The sequence below is a fragment of the Cladophialophora bantiana genome, assembly GCF_000835475.1.
Source record: "Cladophialophora bantiana CBS 173.52 unplaced genomic scaffold supercont1.17, whole genome shotgun sequence".
NCBI classification, from domain to species: Eukaryota; Fungi; Ascomycota; class Eurotiomycetes; order Chaetothyriales; family Herpotrichiellaceae; genus Cladophialophora; species Cladophialophora bantiana.
In genome coordinates, this window is record NW_015971591.1 from 406,786 (window position 1) to 427,684 (window position 20,899).

Consider the following 20,899-nt stretch of genomic DNA (forward strand, 5'->3'; position numbering starts at 1 on the left):
AGTGTTGACTTTGTCGTTTGACCTCGTTCGAAAACCTGCACTTTTCCGCCCAGATCTCAATTCTTGAGCCGGTGAGGGGCTCCTCCCATTTCCGAGACAAATTTTAAACATACCGCCCGCTCGGAATGGAGCAAGTCCCAGGCATGCCAGACGGCCTCCCTCCGTTGGCTCTTTACCCGGAACCAAACCTGCAGGCCAGCCTGCCGCCTGCCGAGTGGGAAGCATGTCTTGACTCATGGTTGTTCAGTTTGGAATTCCGCCTGCGACTGCAGGACAAGGACTTCTCCAGGCTTAGCTTCGCCCAGGATGCCAGTGGTGTGCCTTTTCTCGCGTCGTTCTTCCGTTGGAATGGAGCAGGTGGCACGGCAGCAGCGGCACCGTCGTCGAGCTCGCAAAAGGAAAGAATCTTGGGGAAGCGGGCGTATTTGCTTCTGAGACGGCTTCTGCTAGTTACGCATACGCCTTTTGACTACGACGCGGCGAAACTCGTTGAACTCCTGTGTCAGGCAAGTCTGCACTATGCAGCCGTGCCGGACTGGAGAGCGACGCTGAGGACCCTTTGGAAGAGGGATCAATCCCAATTGATGCACGCGGTTGAGGGCTGGAAAAAAGCCGTCTCAGCAGATCTCTCAATACAGCCCGGCTCAGGGGCGCTTCTGACGAGACTTTGCGAAATGAATGCATTCGTCAAAGTCTCCCCAGACGCAGGCCTCGTTCTTATGACGGGCTCGGACTACCTCGAGACGCTGATGGAGGCCTACGGTCGGTTGCAGACGTCTCCTGACGCCGTCTTGTTCCAAAGACTACTGACCGAGCACATGTTCTATTCCTTGCGCAGCCTTATGTCCGATGGGTCTTCCCACGGATCGCTCTTATTAGATCACCTCTACTTCATGAAGTCCGAGGCTGATCGGCTAATGAAGGCAAAACCTAATGAGCCGACGTTGTCCTCGAGCCTGGTTTGCAGTACGTCGTTTTTAAGACACCTCGCATCAGACTCCTCTGTGACCTCCAGTCAGCGAGGTCAAGGATTGCTGGAGTCACTCAGCACCTATCGACAAAACACTAGGCATTTACACCCTCCGATCAGCCCAAGAAGACGGAAATCTGCGAAAGGCAAAGGCAAGGCTAACATGAATGAAGAGATGCACATTCACCAGGCCTCGCAGATATCACAAGTGCATGAGCTCTTTCCGGATCTATCAAACCAGTATATCCTCAGGCTGCTAGATCATTTCCACGATGATACTGAGGCTGTGGTTGCTGCACTCCTAGAGCCTGATTCTCTCCCGTCTGACCTCCGGGATCGAGGCGTTGAAGGACCCGCGCTCGACATTGCTGGACCAGCGCATGATCTTGCGCCACATTCGACGCCTCCTCTACTTCCAGAGAGGAAGAACATATTTGATGGAGATGACCTGGACGAGCTTCGGATATCTGCAGGTCGACTGCACAGAGGACGGAAGGACGTGAGGATCGACCACACCGAAACGGAACACGAGCATGCACAACGGAAAGCGGCAATCATATCGGCATTGGCGGCGTTTGATTCAGATGACGATGAGCGTGACGACACTTACGATATTGCCGACGTGGGTGGAACTGTGGATTCCACTCTAGACACTGACACTAGGCCGCCACCGGAAAGAGGCCCTGATCAGAATCCTTACGAAGAGAGATTGTTCCGAGCATGGAGAGACAACCAGGAGCTGTTTGCACGCGACAGTAAGACCCGGATATCGAAGGTTCGACAGGATCTCAAACGGGAGACGGAAATGAGTGATGAACAACTTGAGGGATGGGCTATCATGCTGAAGAAGGATCCAAAACTGCAGGATCGCCTAGAAAAGAAATACTCGGGTACACAGAGCTTCAGAGGGAGTCAAGCCGCGCTTGCTTCGACACGATGGCGGGGAGACAACACCCCTGAGGATAGTGAAGGAGAGGCGGGCAGTGGCGGGCGACGGATGGGACAGGCACAGATACGGGGGAGTCGCCCATGGGGACGTGGCCGCGGTGGCGTTGGAAGTACGGCAGGCCCCAGCGGTGACGCAGCGACCCAGGCTGCCAGGAGGCGAAAGGAGCAAGGCAGAGGAAGGGGAGGAGCGAGCCACAATAGACGTGAGGGGAGGGCCCGGAAGATGGGCAGAGGCATGGGAGGGGGTGTGCCGCAGTAGAGAGGAAGTACCAGAGTAGACAAAAAATGACAGGTCTCTCACCTCGATTTGACTGTTGAGCGTCGGCATGTCGATATCAATCAATTGGTAAGAGTGATATAAAAAGTACCTACCAAGGTGGGTGATACTCGTACTCGGTACTCAAGGGATGAATAGCAGGCCGGCTAAACTTCCCCTTTTGGGCTAGTGATGTAGAGTGGCCGTTTGGTTGGCAGGAGTTTGTTTCGTTTGTTCGGTTTGTTGCATCAGCAAATCGTCACTTCACTCGCTGGCAGCGTGGCCGGTGTCGCATGCCGCTGTTCTTCCTCAAACAATTCCCCTGCTTCTACCATCCTCCGTCTGTATCGCCTAAAAGCGCTAGCCAGCAACCCTGTAGCTCTCTACCGTGTTACTTTTTAGGCCTGGAGACCTGATGCTCTCCTAGACAAAGCGACGAGAACGGGCGGTGTCTGGGGTGACAAATCTTGACTGTAAAGCAGCCAAACCATCAGACCGACAAAGAAATCTTACATTGACGATTTCTAAGGCCGTTGCAACTTATCATCCAGAGCAACACCAAATCAACTCAACGTAACGCTCGATAATCTCGTCCTCGACCTCCTAAGCCAGTCCATCAGAGGCCGACATGCCACTCACATCACAGTCTGTCACCATTTAGATCGAAAAACCTGGAGATGACAGACACAGCTACGGCTAACGGCACCCCAAATGGAGCATATGGCCAGACTTACGATACCTCCCATATCCTGGAGGCCCTACAGGTCATTCACAACCCCGCCACCAAGAACGAGGTCAGGGCCCAAGCTTCAGCGTACCTGGAAAATCTAAAGTTGAGCCGGGAAGCGCTTCAGTACGGTTGCGCCCTCGCAGAAGACAAAGCGCAACCGGTTCTGGTACGACATTTCGGCCTTTCCCTGCTGAGCCATGTTATCCGGCATGAGCATCACCATCTCTCCAAAGAGCAAACTCATCAGCTGGAGAAATGTGTTCATGAGCTTGCCCATTCGATTCAGGACACAGATCTTGTTTTCATTCGCAACAAAATCGCCGAGTTATGGATCGAATTGGCAAAGCGGTTCTGGGCTCTAGATATGTTCGACTTGGACAGGCGACTGGTGCGCTTGTGGGACTTGGACCTTGTCCGCAAGGACTTCGTTCTCACCATACTGGAAAATTTGTCCGAAGACATCTTTGTTCGCGACGATAGCATTGCCATCTTACGAGGGCGAGACCTGAACTCGGCGCTTGTCGAGATCTTCACATCGAGCTCCAACTTTGCAGGAGGCATCAAGATCGGCGACATCACCCACTACATGCGTTATGGAGAGGAGGGTTGGCTCACTAGAATCAGGAAATTCCTTGAGGAAGCAATCCAAAGCCCTAACATAGAGGGACAACTCAAGGAAGTCGTCCTTAAGGCTCTTGCCACTATACGCTCGGTCTTCACTTGGGTAATGACACCGGCTATTGTACATTCGATGGCTTTGGCAGTGACTTGTGGGTTCCTCACCCGCGCGGACCCGGATCTCATCATGGCTGCTATCGACAGTCTTCTGTCGTTGTACGGAAGAGTGCGACTAGAAGAGCTCGAAGTGCAAGCCCTTGTGCATCCTATCATTCAGCCGGACAGCATCGCGACACTAAGGCAACTATACAGCTGGTCTGTTGTTTCGGTGAATGAAATGGACAGCAGCAAGTATTCCATTTCCAAGAAACTCTCTGAGTTGATGTCCCTATTCGCGGATCACATGTGCCAATATAAACCTCCAGACTTCGGCACTCTCGACCTTTTTCCCTTTTTGCGGTTGTTGACCATGGTCGCAGAACATGAAAGCCTGATTGTCTCTATCCCAGTTGTTCACTCTTGGGTCAAAATGTTGGAGGTGCCGAGCTGGCGGACATCTTCTGCCGTCTCCCAATGTATCGGGCCGCTCCTGGAGGTAGCGTCACAACGACTCATGCAATACGATCAGATTCCTGAGGACGCCCAGGAACCCGTCGTGATTTTCGTGAATGAAGAGATTGAACTCTTTCCGGAGCGGCAGGGTTTCTACATGAACTATCGCAGACTCTGCTCGGCTGTCATTGAATGGATCTGTTTCGCACAACTGGAAGAGGCGATTTTTGCAGTCATGGGCCGAGTTGATTCTCTCTTGAATGAGATCGAAGCAGCTGAACAGCAATTCGATCTTACGAGGTACGAACGTGTCTCAATGCATGTACTACGCGCCGATGGCTACTTCGCCTTGGCTGATGCAGCTTTCAAAGGGTTTGATCGATGGCAGGTGGCACGTCGAGAAAGTTCAACTCCGGAAGAAGAACAGCTCGGACGACGAATGCGGGAAGAAATAAAAACTTGGACGTGGCAAATGATGAGCGCCAGACAATTTAAAGACCCGCAGATCAGACAACGCCAGATCAAGACGGTAGTCGAAGTTTCCAATCGAGCCTTAAAGAAGGACACGGGCTTCGCCTTTAGAGTTCTGGAGCACATATTGTCATCATTCATCATAATTGGGCAACAAGGCTCCGCCTATGCGGATGCTGTCGAGGACCTCCACAGCTATGCAACCAGCGAGTTGAGACGCTTGTCGCTGCAACATGCCGACTATTTTGTCACCTTCTACGACCAGCTGCAGGTGAAATTCGCAGATCTGATAGATCAAATCGGTGCCAGTGAGCGGCTGCAGGTTGATTTGAGATCTACGCTCTTCTCTGTCGTCCAACACGCAACAGGGGTAGGCTACGCCCAACGTCAAGCTAGGCTCGAAGAATTTCTTCGACCGATTGCTGCAGCCTGGGCGGATCAAAGCTTTCAAACGGCTCTGGGCAGTCTTGAGTCATTTGCTCATTTTCAAGCATTCGACCAGATCGGACCCTACCTGGCATCATTGGATGCGGGAAAGATTGAGGATTGGTCTGCAGTTCCCTACGACAATCGCGGGCTGCAAATTCAGGACGAAATGTCGTCAGCGTATGCGAAATTGCCTCTCCGAGCAACACGGATTTTTCTGAGCATATCGACCGAGAGACTTGAGCAGGGTTCTCAGCTCCAGAAAATGATTTGCGACATGTGGTCACCTATGGTCCCGACGATGCTGGAGTACGTTCTCCGGCTTACAAGCTATAACCATCAGTTGCACGATCCATCATCATGGCCCAATGTTCCCCCTGAGTTGGAGGGCGTCATCCGACGAGTTCTCCGAGACCGATACTGGCAGTCAGGGATATCGGCAGGTTCAATGGGCGACTTTCACAGCAGGGTCAAAGCCTCCAGGTCAACACTCGAGGGATTCGCCTCTACAGTGCGCGGCAAAATACGTGGACACCTCGAACAGTGCTACAGCATCCTCCATACACTGGGCAGGCTGGGCCCGACTTTCTACAGCTTGCAGCAACTCCCCGAGTTGATCGCACAAGCTGCTATTGATACTACAGCTCCCCTGAGTCCGCACCATTTCTCTGTCATGCTTCAGATGTTGCCGAAGCTGATCGACGAATGTCCACCGGAGAGTCGGCCGCATTTCTTGACCCCAATTATACTGTCAGTCCTCGCGCAGATGGACAGCAAGCTCTCAAGTGAATGGGAGAAGATGAACCAGCGAAAACAGAACAAGCATGACGAGGAGAATCTCGCCGACGAAATGAGAGACGACTCGGTGCTGAGACAAACTACTTATAGAGCGATCAATCTGGTTGCACACTGGTTACAACCAAGGCGCGAGCAGGAACTGAGCACCAAAAAGTCGATTGTCAATGGCAAATACTTGACGGACAGCACTCAACAAACGATGCGAGAATTTTTACTTTCGAATGTGCTCATCCTCGAGAAGCTACTTGTCCTCATCACCCATTCGCTGGCATTCAAGGATACGAAATCGTCCTACCAGATGCTCATGACTGCGCACCGCCTTGTTCCAGAGTTTGCGTCCGACCGCTATATTAGTGGGCAGGAAGCTGCCGCTGTGCGCGAGTACATCTCGACGGAGATGCTCAAGACGGCGATTACATGCTTGAACGATGGCTACTTTGCCGACCAGCAAGTATACTATTCCCAACTGATAGCCACAATCTGGCTTTCGTACGGCTTACCGAACCACATCCCCGTGACAGAGACTGTGCCCGCCCACGAGCGCCCACCGTTGACCTCGACTCCCCGAGACGTGATCCTCAGCTTACCAGGTATGACGGAGGCAAAGGTTGCCCATGCATCCACACTGCTTCTCAAGGAAGCTTCGATGGGCAACCGGTCAAAGAGGCTCCGAGCCATCATATTAGCACTACTCGAAGGCGTGAGAGGCGTCCGAGTCAGTGAACTCGGCAAGATCGACACGAGGCAGCAGCACTCGAAGATACTGGAGAAGTATAAGCAAAGAGAGATGTTGAGCATGCAGGGTGTTGAGGAAGTGGGGCAACCGAGAATCGAGTCTGGTGCTGGGGATGACGGAGCTGATTTGGCCGGAGTCGCCGATATGTTTGCTGGCTAGGAGTAAGATGCAGACAACGACAGCGGGAAATAGAGCAAGCAGATTTGTTGGGATATCCAAACGAAGATTGGATAGAGGCCACGTGCAGCTCAAACACGATTGGGGGCCGTGAGAAGTCGGCCCTGTTCTTGCTAGATGACCATCCGTAATGGAATGATGGTTTCCTGTTCCAATGATGTTTTCTGTATCGTGAGTTTTTTGTTTATGTACATGTCAGGTCGCTGAAGATCTTTCCACATCCCAACCCTCAACCCGTTGAGGGTCCTTGCTATTGTGGCATTGTTGGCTCTCGGGTTGTTTGGGAGGCATTGCGCCCACCCAGGGGACTTGCGAGCGCCGGGGAAGAGGAGCAAGCCAGCACTGGAGGATATTTCAAGTCGAGGAAGGGGTTCCGCTAGTAAAAATGCTGCGACGTGGTCCGCTTCATTCCACAGTTCTGCTGGGTGTAGCTGTGAATGTCGGTCTCACGAATCTATGTGAATCAGGTCAGGTCTATTAGCAAGCGTTCTTGTTGTCCTCGCCGTCGTCGCTTTAGGGTCCTCGTGTCTTTCTATTTCCGCCTCTTTCAACGTCTTCTAATCCGATCCAGTCCAGCTGAGTCCAGGACAGAAACAATAAAAATGCAGAAAAGGGGAAAAAAGGGCGTACCGATCACTGTTATAAGCCCCGCTCTGACTACCCAGCAACTCTTTCTCCCGGGCCAAATCTGCATAATACCTCCTCACTTGATCCCTGTCCTCCTCCGCCTGCAGCAATGGCGTCAGGTGTATCCGGCTCCACATCTTCTCTCGGGCCATTTCGTGTTTTTCGCGCTGGCCGACGAACACCTGGCGCCAGCCGTAGGCCATCACCAGGCCGACGCCGACGAGGTACCAGAAGGGTTTGAGGCCACGCGTGGGGATATTACGCTGCGGGAATTGTTAGTCCTGCTGCTCCCGAAAAATAACGGAGGGTTAATGGACAGGGAGGAACAAGAGGAAGAAGATGTGGGAGAGGAAGCTTGGTGAGACGTACTCTGTATTGGACGGCTTCGTAGCCGCCCGTTGGCGGGAGATCTTGTGGCATTTGTCTAGAGGTCCTCCAAGGCTTGACTGGTCTTGTTGTTGGTGTTGGACCTACATAGACAGCGCGGGTAGTGGTAAATAGGTTGTGTAAGGGAAGCTTTGGAGTCCAAGATGGAGGCCAATTGAGAGGTCCAGCGGAGCGAGGTTCGGGGTTGCCTAATTCGGACTAGACGCTTAAAGCAGCACGTACACAATCTCGCGGCGACCACAAGTGCTGCGAGAAAAACTTCGAAAGCTCTACATTCACTTGCCAGCAAATCCAAGACCGTCAGCGCGATTGGCTCCTGCGATGGAGGCAGAGGAGCGTCCTGCAAAGCTTCGGAAGCTCAACTCGAACGATGACATGGGCTCGCCTGAAGAGGCAGATACTCCTCTGTTGTCAAAATTCCATGGCACGGTCACTGGCACCATCGATGCTCTCTCGTTGCAAAACAGTAAGCCAGAGGAGTGTGCTGCTAATAATGAAGATCATTCAGTGACACGAGAAGAAGAAGAAGAGGAAGAAGAAGACATCCAAGACGAGTCGGGCGGCGTGGAGGTGGACCTAGATACCCGACATCACCCTGCTTGCAAGGTGCCGCCGCAGCATCAGCAGCAAGACGGCGACGGTTCAAAGCCGCTTTCCAAGAACCAGCTGAAGAAACTGCGAAAGCGAGAAGAGTGGGAGGCAGCTCGAGATTACCGCAAGGCAAAACGAAAACAGAAGACACAGGAGAGAAAGGCGAGGAAACGCGCAGCTCGAGAAGAGGAGGAACAGCACCGTCTCCAGCTACTACAGCAACAACCCTCCCTTGCCGAAGGAGGAAATGGAGACGTGCAAAGGACAAAGACGGATACACCACACCTGCCCTCCAAGATCAAATTCCGTCGTCCGGTCCAGGTCCCCATGACCATCATCATAGACTGCAGCTTCGACGACCTCATGATGGAAAAAGAGCGCATATCCCTAGGTTCACAACTGACGCGGTCTTATTCTGACAACTCCCGCGCCCGTTACCAGACAAATCTTGTGATTAGCTCCTGGGGCGGGTTACTGAAGGAGAGATTCGATACCGTGCTCAGTAAGCATTACCTGAATTGGAGGAATGTAACGTTTGAGGACGGGGATTTTGTAGTGGCGGCGAAGAAGGCTGAGGAGTTCATGAAAGGGCCTAATGGTGGGAAGTTGGTCGCGTGTTTTGAGAAGTACGCTCATTGTACGACTGCTAGCGCTGGTGGCCCGGGACCTGCTGGGGGCGAAGCATGTGAAGATCCCAAAGATGCAGATACCTCTCCACGACCAGGAGGGATCGGGGAACCCGACACAGACGACCCTCTCAGGGTCCAGGATACCTCACCACCCAAAGCCTCGGTGTCCGGCCAACCGGAAGCTCATCGCTCTTCGCCATCAGACCCCTCTGCCTCTTCCCAAGGTGAAATAGTCTACCTGACCTCCGACTCCCCTTACACCCTCGACACACTGTCCCCATACACGACGTACATCGTCGGCGGCCTGGTCGACAAGAACCGCCACAAGGGTATCTGCTACAAGACGGCCACGGCGCGCGGGGTTAAGACAGCGAAATTGCCCATCGGCGAGTACCTGGAGATGACGTCCCGCAAGGTCCTGGCGACGAATCACGTCGTCGAAATCCTGCTCCGCTATATCGAGGAAGAGGATTGGGGCAAGGCCTTTTTGAGGGTCATTCCCAAGAGGAAAGGTGGCAAGCTGAGGGAGGCTGGGGCTTTGGACGGAGAGAAGAACGGGAAGTCCGAGGGGGAAGATGGCGAGGACGACGACGACGACGATGACGGTAACGACGCTGCCGACGGTAATTACGGGGATGACGTTGGTGGTGATGATGTGCTGCCTGGTGAGCCCCAGGGCGATATAAAGTTGAAAAGCCCATAATGAACCAGCATGCGTTGCATATCGTCCCCATACTGCGTCCTGTTCCTGCATCCTGGAGCTACCTACATACCTACATAGCAGCCGGCCCCGTCGAAAGGCTCCCTCCGTGCGAACGGTACTAGTACTCCCTGTACTCCGTACACCGGAACGGTTCACTCACTCAACGATATACGCCGCGTCTCGAGAATCTAATGTGATCAATCAAGCCTAGTTCGCATTAGGGGCTGCGTATCGAATCCATTCATTCATGGTATAGTTTCCTTTTCTAGCTCCAGCTGGAGACGTAAATGGGATGGCAAAATGGACAATCACAATTTGTATCCCTGGGGCCCAGTCATATGCAGTTGTCCCGACCAAATGAGAAACCGCAGGGGATGAGTCTCTACTTACTAACGCCTTCTTCAAAAAAGCGCCCAAACACAGACATGAGGTGCCCTGAAGACCAAACAAAAACGCTCTTTCCAAAAAAAAGTAGTTTCACATGACCGAGCAGTTCTCCCTCATTGTATCCAAATATCCAGCTTCGGCATCCTCCTCCTCATTCAGCGCCCCGGGCTTCCTCTTCATCCCCTTGACAGTCATGGTCTGCTCCCCGGCCCCATGCCACCACCTCATGACCTGCATGCCTTCGCCATCGACATCCAGAACGTCGAGTCTCCATCGCCCGCCGCTAACCTCCACCTGCGTCTTACCGGGCGGGAAGTGAAACTCGGGCAAGAAAATCTCCGTGGGGACGGATTCGTTTGTCGGGTTGTCGGAGGTCAAGGAGAATGTGAATGTCACGGTCTTCAGGTCGAAGCCGTAACTCACAACGTCGCCGACGGTTGCGATTGGGGAAGGCCGAACCCAGGCTTCGGCAGCACGGAAACCGGGTGTCCCCTCCGTAGTTCTCAGAGTAGGTTGAAGCGTTTGATTGATCTGCGGAGTTTTAAGTGCCTCTTTGAGGTTGGATGGGTTTATTGTGGTCGAGTCAGACAGTGTCGCGCTTGAATGGGAGGTTGATTGCTGGCCTAAGGAGGTTATGGAGGGATTGGCGGAGGGGAGCGCAGATAATGTCGAGACGCTTGGAAGGAGAGGGTCGTCGACTGAGACGATAGAGAGATCTTCGCCGTTCCACAAGTCGCCCCATTCGTGGTTGTTCTGGAGATGTTAGTAGTCGAATGTGCTGGGCTAGAGTATTACTTGCCTGACTGACGTAGGTCCACAGAGTATATCCCTGGGACCCCGACCCTTCCAAGGCGAAATGATTGGCATCCAAGGCCGAGATCTGGCTGGAATAGTCACCGGTCGTGTAGGCGTATTTGTCATCCATGTCGAAGGGGATGCCGATTTCTGTGAAAAGTGTAGGATGTTCTCCCAGATAATTCACCCCTTCCTCGCGTATCGCTCTCAATTGGTCTCGCAAACATTTCCTGATAGCATTCTCACCGAGCCGAACAGCGAACACGGGGTTGGAGTATTTGTGACGCAGTATACCAAAGACGTCCACATTGTAGTATTTGTTCCAGTGTTTCTGGAGCAGCGTGATGCCATCGTAGTAATGAGTAGAAAAGACCAATCTCTTATCGTCGTCGACAGTTCCCTTGATGCTTGGGGGTATTTCAAGAACGGCCGATTGCACCAGAATCAGGCAATTCTTGTGAATCGAGCGAATAGCATCTCTATACTTCCGGAAATGTTGCATGTAGTATATGTTGGTGTATTTGAGGTAGTCCAACTTCTCTCCTGACTTGGGTATGGTGGCGAAATAATCTGGCTTCAAGAGTTGGTCTTGGCTTGGATCCCAGACGCCGTTTTGAGCCCATAAACACTCGCCGAGCTTCCAGCCAGGATCTCGCTTCCAGCCGTACTTTGTATCATCGAAATCTTTCGAAAGCCAGGCCGACACCCCTTCCGGATCCACTAGTTCTCGGCCACTCTTGTATGACCCGAAAGTGCTGAACTCGTAGACGTCGACTTCTGTAGCCCGCCCTGATCCCGTGAGAATGGATTGCCATGGGGTTGGCATGGTTCCTTTCCTCATTTTCAGCTCATCCGGAAGCGCGTCCAGGTCTTCCCAGCCGATCAATCCTCGATGCGGCTCGTTCATTGTTTCCCAGCCAATGATACAATCATCCTCCAGGCCGCCAGCGTCGTGTATTCGCTGAGCCAGATGTGCACACGCTGAAATGAAATGGTCCGTCAAGTAGTCCTGGATGTTCTTGCCATCTATGATAGCGTTTGGAGCAAAGTCCCGACCTGCATAGAACAGGGTAAATGTAGTCTCGGTAGCCATGCGGGTGTAGTTCGTGGGCCACAGCATCTTGGGGAATTGTGCAGGGTTCGGCCAGGTATTGTGAACAACAGCAGCTTGGTTTGCTACGAAGGTCTCTGGATCCAGCCCACAGGCATGGAGCGTCCACAGGGGTGCGCCGGAGCCGCCGGTAAACCTTGACCAGACGTCCTGATGGGGATCCATGAAGACATAGAGACCATAGGACTTTGCAATCCGCAAGATCTTGATGGTGTGCTCTACAAACTCCTCGTCGTATTGGCCTGGTCCAGCATGTTCCAGGGCTTCCCAAGTGAAGATATACCGAATAAGATTGTAGCCCCATCTTTTTATCCTTGCAAAATGTATATGTGCCTCCTCTTCCGTGAAAGGGCGTCCCACGAAGGAGACATTTTTGGCGTCGAAGAAGTCCTTCAGTTCGTGCGAGGGTTGGCTCGGGTGACGGGGCAGTTTGCAGTCTCCAGCGACGTTGATGCCGCGAAAAGTCACCTCGCGTCCTTCAGCATCTCGAAATCTGACCCCGTCGATTGAAAGTCCACGGGTCGTCATTGGAGGGCGAGGGTGATGCTGGGAGGGTGATGCGGGAGCATGCGGCAAGGACTGGTGCTGGGCAGAGTCAAATTGTTCTGAACGGAGGTTTGTCTAAGGCATCAGCGACAGAGGCGGGAGACTCAATACAGAGTTCCAGACACTTGGTTGTGCCTCGTAGTTGACTGAGATGGATGAGGTAGTAGTGGCCTTGGACTCCAAATTGGCTCTTGAGCAGCATATTAGCGAGCGAATATCTCCATTGGGAATAAAGTACGATCCTCCGATGACCACGCATGCCAAAGGTCAATAGAGATTGTTCGCGCCTTGTCCCGTATTGAGACAAAAGTGACGCCGCCCTGTACTCACCCCTACGACACCGACACGATGCCCCTGCCTTAGTGGCCGCTCGCTGGGTTGGAGAATCCACCATAGGGCCATGGTACAATTTTCCTCTCTGACATGTGAGCGCATTCTTGATCTCATCGATGCCAAGACTGGCGAGACTGTGCTCGATGCTGCAGTCAACTCTCAAAATAAGGAGAAGGATGCGGAGGTAGTGCGCTTCTTGCTCGAGACCGGGGAGGTTGATATTGAAGCAACGACACCAACGGCTGAAGTGTGCTGATGCACTCAACGTACGGAGGGTTCCCGAAGGTGACGAGACTTCTTTTAGATGCAGGCGCAAACCCTGCCCTGCAAGCGCTAGCGACACAAGCAAGAGAAGAATCGGCGCCTTCGTGGTCTATGATGCAAAGATATACCAGTCGTGAAAGTTGCTACGCCGAAAGAACGAGAGGGACGAGCGGAGCTTACTGGGTAGTCAAAGCCTCTACGAACTATGCATAAGAGGATCTTGGAGGATTCACCATAGGGCCACAGAGCAATCTGTCTGACATGGCATCAACCGCACTGTAATAGTCCCTAGACACGGAGCACATAAATGCTCCTTGTATCTCCTTGGTGTTTATAACAATGATGTCCTCCTTATAATGGCACGCCTGTGCCGGCTATGCTGCCAAACATGCGGGTTCATCTCGAGCAAGAGATTTTCCTATCCCATATAAAGACATTGCAAGGGTTAAGTTGAGAGTTATCCTGACACAGAACGGTTAAGGTGCAACTGCTGCTCAGCTCTTCGTCAAACATCTGCCTCCCATGAAGAGGAGCAAACCAGAGTTGCTTGAATAGGAATCTCTCTGGACAGCAACTTGGCCCTTGAGTAGCGCCTTCGGACAATGGCAACTCCGCTTAATGTGACTGATAAAGTCTAGTGTCGCCAAAACCTGATGACATCGGTGTTTGGACAACATCCTTCTGTAAATTTAGGTATCTCGGTATCTCGTTCGCGCCGTGTCTATTGGTTAGATCGTTTCGCCCATCAAAGCATAAAGTTGCCCCCATCACCCTCAATAGTCGGAATCATCTTTTGAGACAACGAGGCGAATCCTGTGGTGTAAGTAGGGCGAGTTTCTACAGTGTATTAAGCGAAGTCGAGTTGTACGAAGTCGTGTCCTAAATGCTCCCCCAGAGCGTTGATGCTCAATGAACGAAGCACTGCGTTTTAGTGTATCCGAGCCTTCAAGGAATGGATTGGGAAGGAGGAAGGCAGGGAAGTGCCCATCTCGCCATGTAAGAATCGTCATAACCTCCTTCCGGGCTGCCAGAATTAGTTTATCGACATAGCAGCCTACGAAGTCCTAATCTCGTCTTTGGCAGACGGTATCCTTAAAAAAAATTCCACATCGCTGGCGACATGCGCCTCGTCCCTCCAAAACTGCCCTCCCCTATGCGGCTACTTACCACTAATACCGGCGCCAGTGTTAGAGAAGGCGGCTAGGAAATAGACGAATCAATAGAAGTATTTAGCAGTAATATCCTTCGTGTATTCCGCGTATATACAGAGACTCAAAGCCTTGAAGAGGGTTTGAGTAGAAAACGGGGAGAGCATGCGGTCCTTATACGTTCCTCCCCCGTTAGCGTATTAGCCTCTTTGCTGTGTTTATTCTGTAGGGCTCTGGGAAAATTATAGGTATCCTAAAGGCAGCTTCAGCCTGATCTCCTTCGACAGCAACGACATTGCCAGATATGAATGCTGCCGAATATAAATGGCAGCGGATGGAGCAATTAAACCCACTTGCTACCACCAGTTTAGACTCATTTCATTGATACAGTAGTCATGCAGCGGATCATTCTGGCCAAGTCTGGCCTACTATACCGCCCAACGGTTGTCAGTTGACGGCTAGCTGCTCAAGCGTCACCGAGGGAGGCTGAAGCCACAGAAGTACTACGGTGTTGCAATACCCTGCTGTGAGATAAAGAGTATTTCACGGTTGCGAGACTTCCACCTACTTAGCCGTTTCCAAAGTGAGCAAATGCGTGAAACAGGGCACGTTGACAGCGTCAATGGCGCCATTTACGTCAAGCCAGTTGACCAGGATGACATCGTTCTAAATGATGTCGATATGAGGGTGTCAGGAATGCCCCTCTACACACAGGCCAAATGTCTATATAAATAGGAAGGAACTCGCTAAATGAACAGATAGAAAGACATCTCTGAGTATATGTCGATGCTCTCTATTAACTTAACAGTTCCTCGTCTTGCAGCTCCTGTAACAAGGCAAAGTGGCTGTGCTGGGATGCTAAAGGACTAGCAGGAAGGGGATTTGGCTGGTCACATGTGTTGTAAACAGAGTGAGAGTGGATCTATCTGCTTGATTGTGTTCTGCTGGCTATTTAGAGAGACTCTGCCTATCTATATACTATTTGCACTGTGGCAACAAGCGGTCCGCTGAATAGATCTGGACCTGTCAGATCTGTCCAGACCTTGTTCTCGACTAACGGTGGCACCGAGGCTGATATAGAATGGCTTCGGTTGAAGCATTGGTGGATTGGTTGGTTTGCCACAGTGGCGTTCTGCTCTCAACAACATGTCAAACCAAAAAAGGACTAAGATTGGCTTCTGTTTGTGCAGAAAAAGATCATGCCATTTCTAGTGGGAGCGCAGGACGGTTCACAGTGTTGGCAGCGTGCCATTCTTTATAGTTTGAGTCGAGTAATCTAGTTTTTTGATACCGTCTACCTATTCTTGAGTGTGGTCTCGCCAGCGCCGACTAGAAACGCGTTCTCAATTTCCGACCTGCGGGACAGGCACCTGGGTGTTGTGCACGTGCATGCCAAACTCCATTATAATAGTTGCTTCTTGTATTGACTAGTCAAATATATCTAGTGCTATTTTCTAGGAGTTTTGGTGAGGCTCGAGGGCTCTGGAATACTGTCGTGCTGAGAAAAGACTATGTGAGCGAAGGGCAGATATGGCACCGCAATAAAGAGAATCAAACATGTGGACTTGTGTAAGCACCCTCAAGCTTGACCATCAGGTGTTTCCAAATGTCAATTCGACTTGCAGCAGGAGAACGATGCCACTGTTCTAAGCATGCGGGCTCGTGATTCTGAGTTTGCACAGTACGAAAGCCTCCACCTTCCAGTGCGAAAACCCATAACATTTTAGGAGAGGCTGCGATGAAAGTGCTAATATGGTGGTGATGGCTATAAAGGCGAACCAATTTCTCACTTTCTCTTTTGCCTTTCCTCGGCCTTTTTATCCGTTAAAAGACACGCTTACCTGAGCGCGTGGTTGTCCCAAGAGCTTACCTGTTCCAGTAGTTTGTTTGACCCTCAGCGAATTCAGAATATGAGCAATATTATCCTCGAACATACCACGCCAGCCAAGGAAGTTACACTATTTGAAATAAATAAAATCGACGCCGCAATGATCGGCAGAAGGTATGTTGACGGCTAGCCCCTTATATGCTAGACTTCGGCTGAATGATTGGTCGCAGTGCACTCCCACCGATCGTCCTTGGCCCGGTCGAAAATGTGATCGTTGCATCAAATTCAACTATGCTTGCTCAGCACGTGTCACGGCCTCCGGGGAACTGAGTACATATTAAATAAAGCAGCCCGTTCCACTTGCCTTCAACATCGAGGATTGCAGCAACCGCGTGGGCCGTGTTGGAGCGCAATCCGATCCATCAGGTTTCCATGCTATGGCGAACTTGTCTGATACTAGTAACACTGTTCAAAGCTTAACCGCAATATCGCCTATCGATCGTCCTTTGGTTGAGACACTTGTCCGCGACCAGACCAGACCCGGTTGCGCAAAGTTCTTCAATTTGAAGCGTACACAATGGGGTCCTCGCATTTCCCGCCCTGCTGTTCCTCCGAATCCATTAATCAAGGCTCTCTATGCAACCTACATGACTGGGGTATTGACCGACACGTGTATGCTGTATTTTTGGCCTCGTCAACGCGACCTCCTGGTTGAACTAAGTCGGGAGCTGGAAGTAAAGGTTCTCTAAGAGATTGCCAAGGGACTGAGTCGAGACAAAGCCGTGAAAGTCATAACTGTGGAGACTATCGCCAAATCGTCTAAAGAAGTGTTGGAAACAAACAAGAGTAAGTCAGCGGTAGACCCAACCCTAGGATTGACTCGTACCACTCAAGAGGGAGAGCGCAGGCGGGAACTAGTTGACGCCGTTGGTGCTCGTGAGGTACTACTCATTGATGCATATCATCCCAAAGGCCTCAAAGAAGGCAGCCGCAGCGAAGACTACAGTGATGTTGGCGATGTGGTAACCTTCGAGTGTTGCCCTACAAGATGTCCTTCTTTGAGTGTCGAAAGAATTGTGAGGAAAGGGACGGATGAAGTTTTTGCAAGGCTCAAGGGAGCTTTATTGGCGCCCGAGCTTCAACTGGAGCTGACTTGTCAGCGATTGAAGGACTTGTCGCATTGATATACCGCCTCCTCCGCAGAGATGAAACCGAAGATCCTATCATCAAGTGGTTCAGCAAGCCTATGGCTCATCAGGACCAAGGTCCCTTCAAAGATGAACTCTTTGATATCGACTCCTTCATAATCTCAGAAATCTCCCGCCGTATCAAGGACGTTTTCGGGTCTGACAGCAATATTCGGAATTCTCAGTCTAGTGATGGAGAGAGCACTAGCCTTGATGACGAGAATGACGAGCACAACGGCGACGATGATGACGACCCTTTGCAGAACGAGGTCGACGGCAATGACCTAGGAGAACACAGCGCTGATTTCGATACTCCTTTCGATGAGGATTTCTGCATTCAGTTCCAGAACTCTAACCCTTTCCTTCACTCTAGCCTTAGCAGGCCAAATACAGATAGCTCATAAGGAACTGATGGGTTTTGTCTCGGTATTGTTGCCCGAGTTAGGATATATTACTCGGAAATGGATCCTGCTCTCTACCCTCAACGCCAAAGAATCGACTCTGAGCCGAAGCGACCATGGTATGAAAAATGCCACTCACTGAGATACCAGCACGTTAATTGCCCGACGTATTGCATCTCACGGCTTCGACCCCTTTCTTGCTGATGATTACAATTGGACGCCATTTGACTTCGCCTCATCTCCTGTCGTATGGAGTATCTGGTGCCATGAATTGCTATTATCCGGAGTTGACATCGAAGCTGAGCTAAGAAAGACGTACGCAAGATTTTGCACGTAAGATCCAGAAGAACGCACATTATCCAAATATCTCGAATCTGTGAATTATATCTCCCAACAATCTTCACCGGGGAACTTCAGAGCTTCCTGGGAGCAATGTGATGAAAGATACATTCGTTGTGGGTCAGGAAGAGATTGGGAGCATCGTCGCCAGCAATGTGACCTTTGTGGATCATACCTGAGTGGCAAAACCGGCGTTCACCTTTGTCTGAGCAATCATTCGGACGGTACCTGGTGTTGCAATGATCCCATTTCATGCCCGCATAGAAATCGGCGGCATAGAGATCATTGGAGCCTGGATGGATAATACTAGTGCTTGAGGGTGCTGGGTCCAAAGGAATTCAATTGGAGGAGGGATGTTGCTTTCAGATTATGGACAGAACGGGTGGCTCTCACTAGGATTGTTCGAGTAGAGTTTGCTTAAGCATGGTATCGTAGCCGCACGATTTGGTTTACTTGCTCCCAGTATATTAGTAGTAGACAACTATTTAAAAAAAACAGCTGGAGAAGAGTGTTAGGCTGCTCTGAACGAACCACCGGAGGTCTAGACCAATTCACTCACTAGACTGACGCCACATTGTTTACTTGCATATATGCGTATGTAGATGGATGCAGACGTATGAAGGATGTTAACTTGACAATTAGCCCAGAGCGACTGGTGCTCATGTGCGAGAGAGTTTGGGACATAGGAGTCTGAATGCATCAGGTGGCGTACCGACGGCTTCATCTTTGACACTGTAGCTGCTATATCAACAACTCCTGCCCGACGCCGGATGTGCTGGCTGGCAGTGCAGAAGTGCCCACAATGAAACCAATATTTGGTATGTTGGCTGGACTGGCTACATAATTTCTGGCTGCCTCCTTTTGAAAACTCCCTGTCCTGGGGAATATCAGGTGAGGGCCATCAGTCTTTCCGCCCGCTGGCAACGATACCGATCCACTTCCACACAACCGGGCCGGACGAATACTTCTCTTTGACGTAATCCAGGACCGCTCGCCGTGCTGGCCCCTTGACCTGTTCCAATCCCTCCTTCTTCCAGAACTTCTCGATCATCATGTCCAGCGAGAATGGCAACATGGCCTCGACTTCTGCAACCTCCATCTTCGTGGTGTTCTCCACGACTTGAAGTTTGACATCATGAAATCCACATTCTTCGAGATGTGCCCTGACGTCTTCGACGTTATCCCACCGTTCTGGTGTCTCGGTGAATGTATGTCGAAGTTGCTCATCCGAAGGGAACGGCGGCAATGAGGGATCCCTTGCAATTCCTGCACGGTAATCTCTGAACCATGGGACTTCTTGCCACGTACTCAAGCACAGTGTCCCACCCGGCTGGAGAATGCGATGACACTCCCTAATGCCGGCGAGGGGATTGGATAGGATTTGCGGGCCGAAGTTGAAGAAGATATGCGTAAATTTAGCAGTGTGAAATTTAGTGTCCTGCCAATCTTCCTGTCAGTGCTGGACAAACATAGTTAAAGGAGCGCCATAGCGGACCATAGCATCAGCTTTTACCGCGGACACGTTGGGCCAGCCCGAGGCATTGATGCGCCTGGTTACGTTTGATACCATTGCATCGGAAATGTCGGCGCATGTGAGGTCAAGACTGGACTGCGCTTCTGGGGAGAGCTTCGACATGATGTGGGAGGAGACAACACCGCTTCCGCACGCCTGGTCAAGGACAACGAGTTGGGTTTTGTCCGAGGGAAAGCTGGCATGCTGGAGCAGTATGTCTGCGAACAACCCCATGATAGAGTCGGCTTGAGAAAACATCTTGTCGAACTGCCCGGGATCCATGTTGTATTTTCAGCAGTGAGAACAGAGGGAAAAGATGTGTGTACTTCGATGAGCTCCCCAGGGAATCTGGATACTCGAAGGGTTAGGAAATCGTGAGCGTCTAGGTGTATGAGGGAAGCTGATCGCATCTTTATATATCCCTTCGATCTAAATGTCCTCTAACTCGACAACTTCAGGTACTCTCCGCAGGCGGAATCGGATAGATATGGGAAAACTCTCCGACCTCATATTGTGACTATCAACCTAAAGGTTTGGTGTCTTAAATGTTTCCGAAAACCTGCTCAGGTAGAAGGCCAACCATGCCTGATTGCGGCACAGCGTTGAAATTGTGAGCAGCAAACAAAGACGCATTCGTTAAAATTGATTGCTTGATTCTAACTCGCCTCGTCATTCCTACCTACCAGCTGATGTTCCTGATCTCAGAGGTCTCTCGTCATTACTTACCCTCTGGACATCAGATCACAATGGACAGCGACTGGAGGTAGCAGAGTAAGGGCAACAATTGATCTTCCTCGTAATAGACCGATAGCGTTCTGCTCGCGCACGTGAACCAGTTGATTCATGACTGGTTGAACAATAAAGGGACTAAGTTCGAGAAGAGAGGTCTCTGGGCTGTATCAGACTTCTGATATCGCCATAAAACAAAGCGGAGAGGCAACCAGTGGAAGATTTTCCCGGTCTGTGAAACCTTTAGCGGTCTCAAAAGGGTTATTCGCGTCGACCACCAGTGGCTCGGGATTTATGCATCAACTTCACAGAATAATTTGGCTTCTAAAAGGATTGCAGCTTGGGCAGTGGGTCAGATGGAGACAAAATACGGATATTTAGACAATGCTTTTCCGTAGCAAAGTTCGGCGGAGCACAATTCAAGAGACGTCACTCTCAACACGTGACAATTATCATAATTTCACCTGTCCTCTTTTTTGTTCCGATCCCATTTGTGGATAGTCAATTCAAGAGGGCTCTCCTCTCGGGCAGATTCAGCGATATGGGAGTGTTGGAAAGGGACAACACTGTGTTAGAGAAATCCAGTCTGAAGTGAGAGAGGAAGCGCAATGTACGTTGGCCGGGACAGAGCCTTCACTCAGCACTCAACTGCTGCGAGACGAATTGTTTCCTCATCATCCGCCGCGGGGAAGAGCCTTG

The 20,899-nt window shown here is 51.2% G+C and overlaps 7 protein-coding genes across 7 annotated transcripts; 4 read left to right on the forward strand and 3 right to left on the reverse strand.

Moving 5' to 3' along the window:
- Nucleotides 1-125: 125 nt before the first annotated feature.
- Nucleotides 126-2,177, forward strand: Z519_10105 (uncharacterized protein; the record flags this gene model as incomplete). The annotated part of the gene is made up of 1 exon (XM_016767823.1): nucleotides 126-2,177. The coding sequence occupies one exon, from the start codon at nucleotides 126-128 to the stop codon at nucleotides 2,175-2,177; it is 2,052 nt and encodes a 683-aa protein (XP_016615921.1).
- Nucleotides 2,178-2,851: 674 nt separating this feature from the next.
- Nucleotides 2,852-6,664, forward strand: Z519_10106 (uncharacterized protein; the record flags this gene model as incomplete). The annotated part of the gene is made up of 1 exon (XM_016767824.1): nucleotides 2,852-6,664. The coding sequence occupies one exon, from the start codon at nucleotides 2,852-2,854 to the stop codon at nucleotides 6,662-6,664; it is 3,813 nt and encodes a 1,270-aa protein (XP_016615922.1).
- Nucleotides 6,665-7,239: 575 nt separating this feature from the next.
- On the reverse strand, nucleotides 7,240-7,729 carry Z519_10107 (uncharacterized protein; the record flags this gene model as incomplete). Its single annotated transcript, XM_016767825.1, has 3 exons — nucleotides 7,240-7,258; nucleotides 7,313-7,572; nucleotides 7,679-7,729. The coding sequence occupies 3 exons, from the start codon at nucleotides 7,727-7,729 to the stop codon at nucleotides 7,240-7,242; spliced, it is 330 nt and encodes a 109-aa protein (XP_016615923.1).
- A 288-nt stretch (nucleotides 7,730-8,017) lies between these two features.
- Z519_10108 (uncharacterized protein) lies at nucleotides 8,018-9,619 on the forward strand (the record flags this gene model as incomplete). Its single annotated transcript, XM_016767826.1, has 1 exon — nucleotides 8,018-9,619. The coding sequence occupies one exon, from the start codon at nucleotides 8,018-8,020 to the stop codon at nucleotides 9,617-9,619; it is 1,602 nt and encodes a 533-aa protein (XP_016615924.1).
- Nucleotides 9,620-10,096: 477 nt separating this feature from the next.
- Nucleotides 10,097-12,440, reverse strand: Z519_10109 (uncharacterized protein; the record flags this gene model as incomplete). The annotated part of the gene is made up of 2 exons (XM_016767827.1): nucleotides 10,097-10,759; nucleotides 10,815-12,440. The coding sequence occupies 2 exons, from the start codon at nucleotides 12,438-12,440 to the stop codon at nucleotides 10,097-10,099; spliced, it is 2,289 nt and encodes a 762-aa protein (XP_016615925.1).
- Nucleotides 12,441-17,079: 4,639 nt separating this feature from the next.
- On the forward strand, nucleotides 17,080-17,622 carry Z519_10110 (uncharacterized protein; the record flags this gene model as incomplete). The annotated part of the gene is made up of 2 exons (XM_016767828.1): nucleotides 17,080-17,107; nucleotides 17,192-17,622. The coding sequence occupies 2 exons, from the start codon at nucleotides 17,080-17,082 to the stop codon at nucleotides 17,620-17,622; spliced, it is 459 nt and encodes a 152-aa protein (XP_016615926.1).
- A 1,237-nt stretch (nucleotides 17,623-18,859) lies between these two features.
- Nucleotides 18,860-19,753, reverse strand: Z519_10111 (uncharacterized protein; the record flags this gene model as incomplete). The annotated part of the gene is made up of 2 exons (XM_016767829.1): nucleotides 18,860-19,396; nucleotides 19,454-19,753. 2 exons carry the CDS (start codon nucleotides 19,751-19,753, stop codon nucleotides 18,860-18,862), a joined length of 837 nt encoding a protein of 278 aa, XP_016615927.1.
- Nucleotides 19,754-20,899: the final 1,146 nt, after the last annotated feature.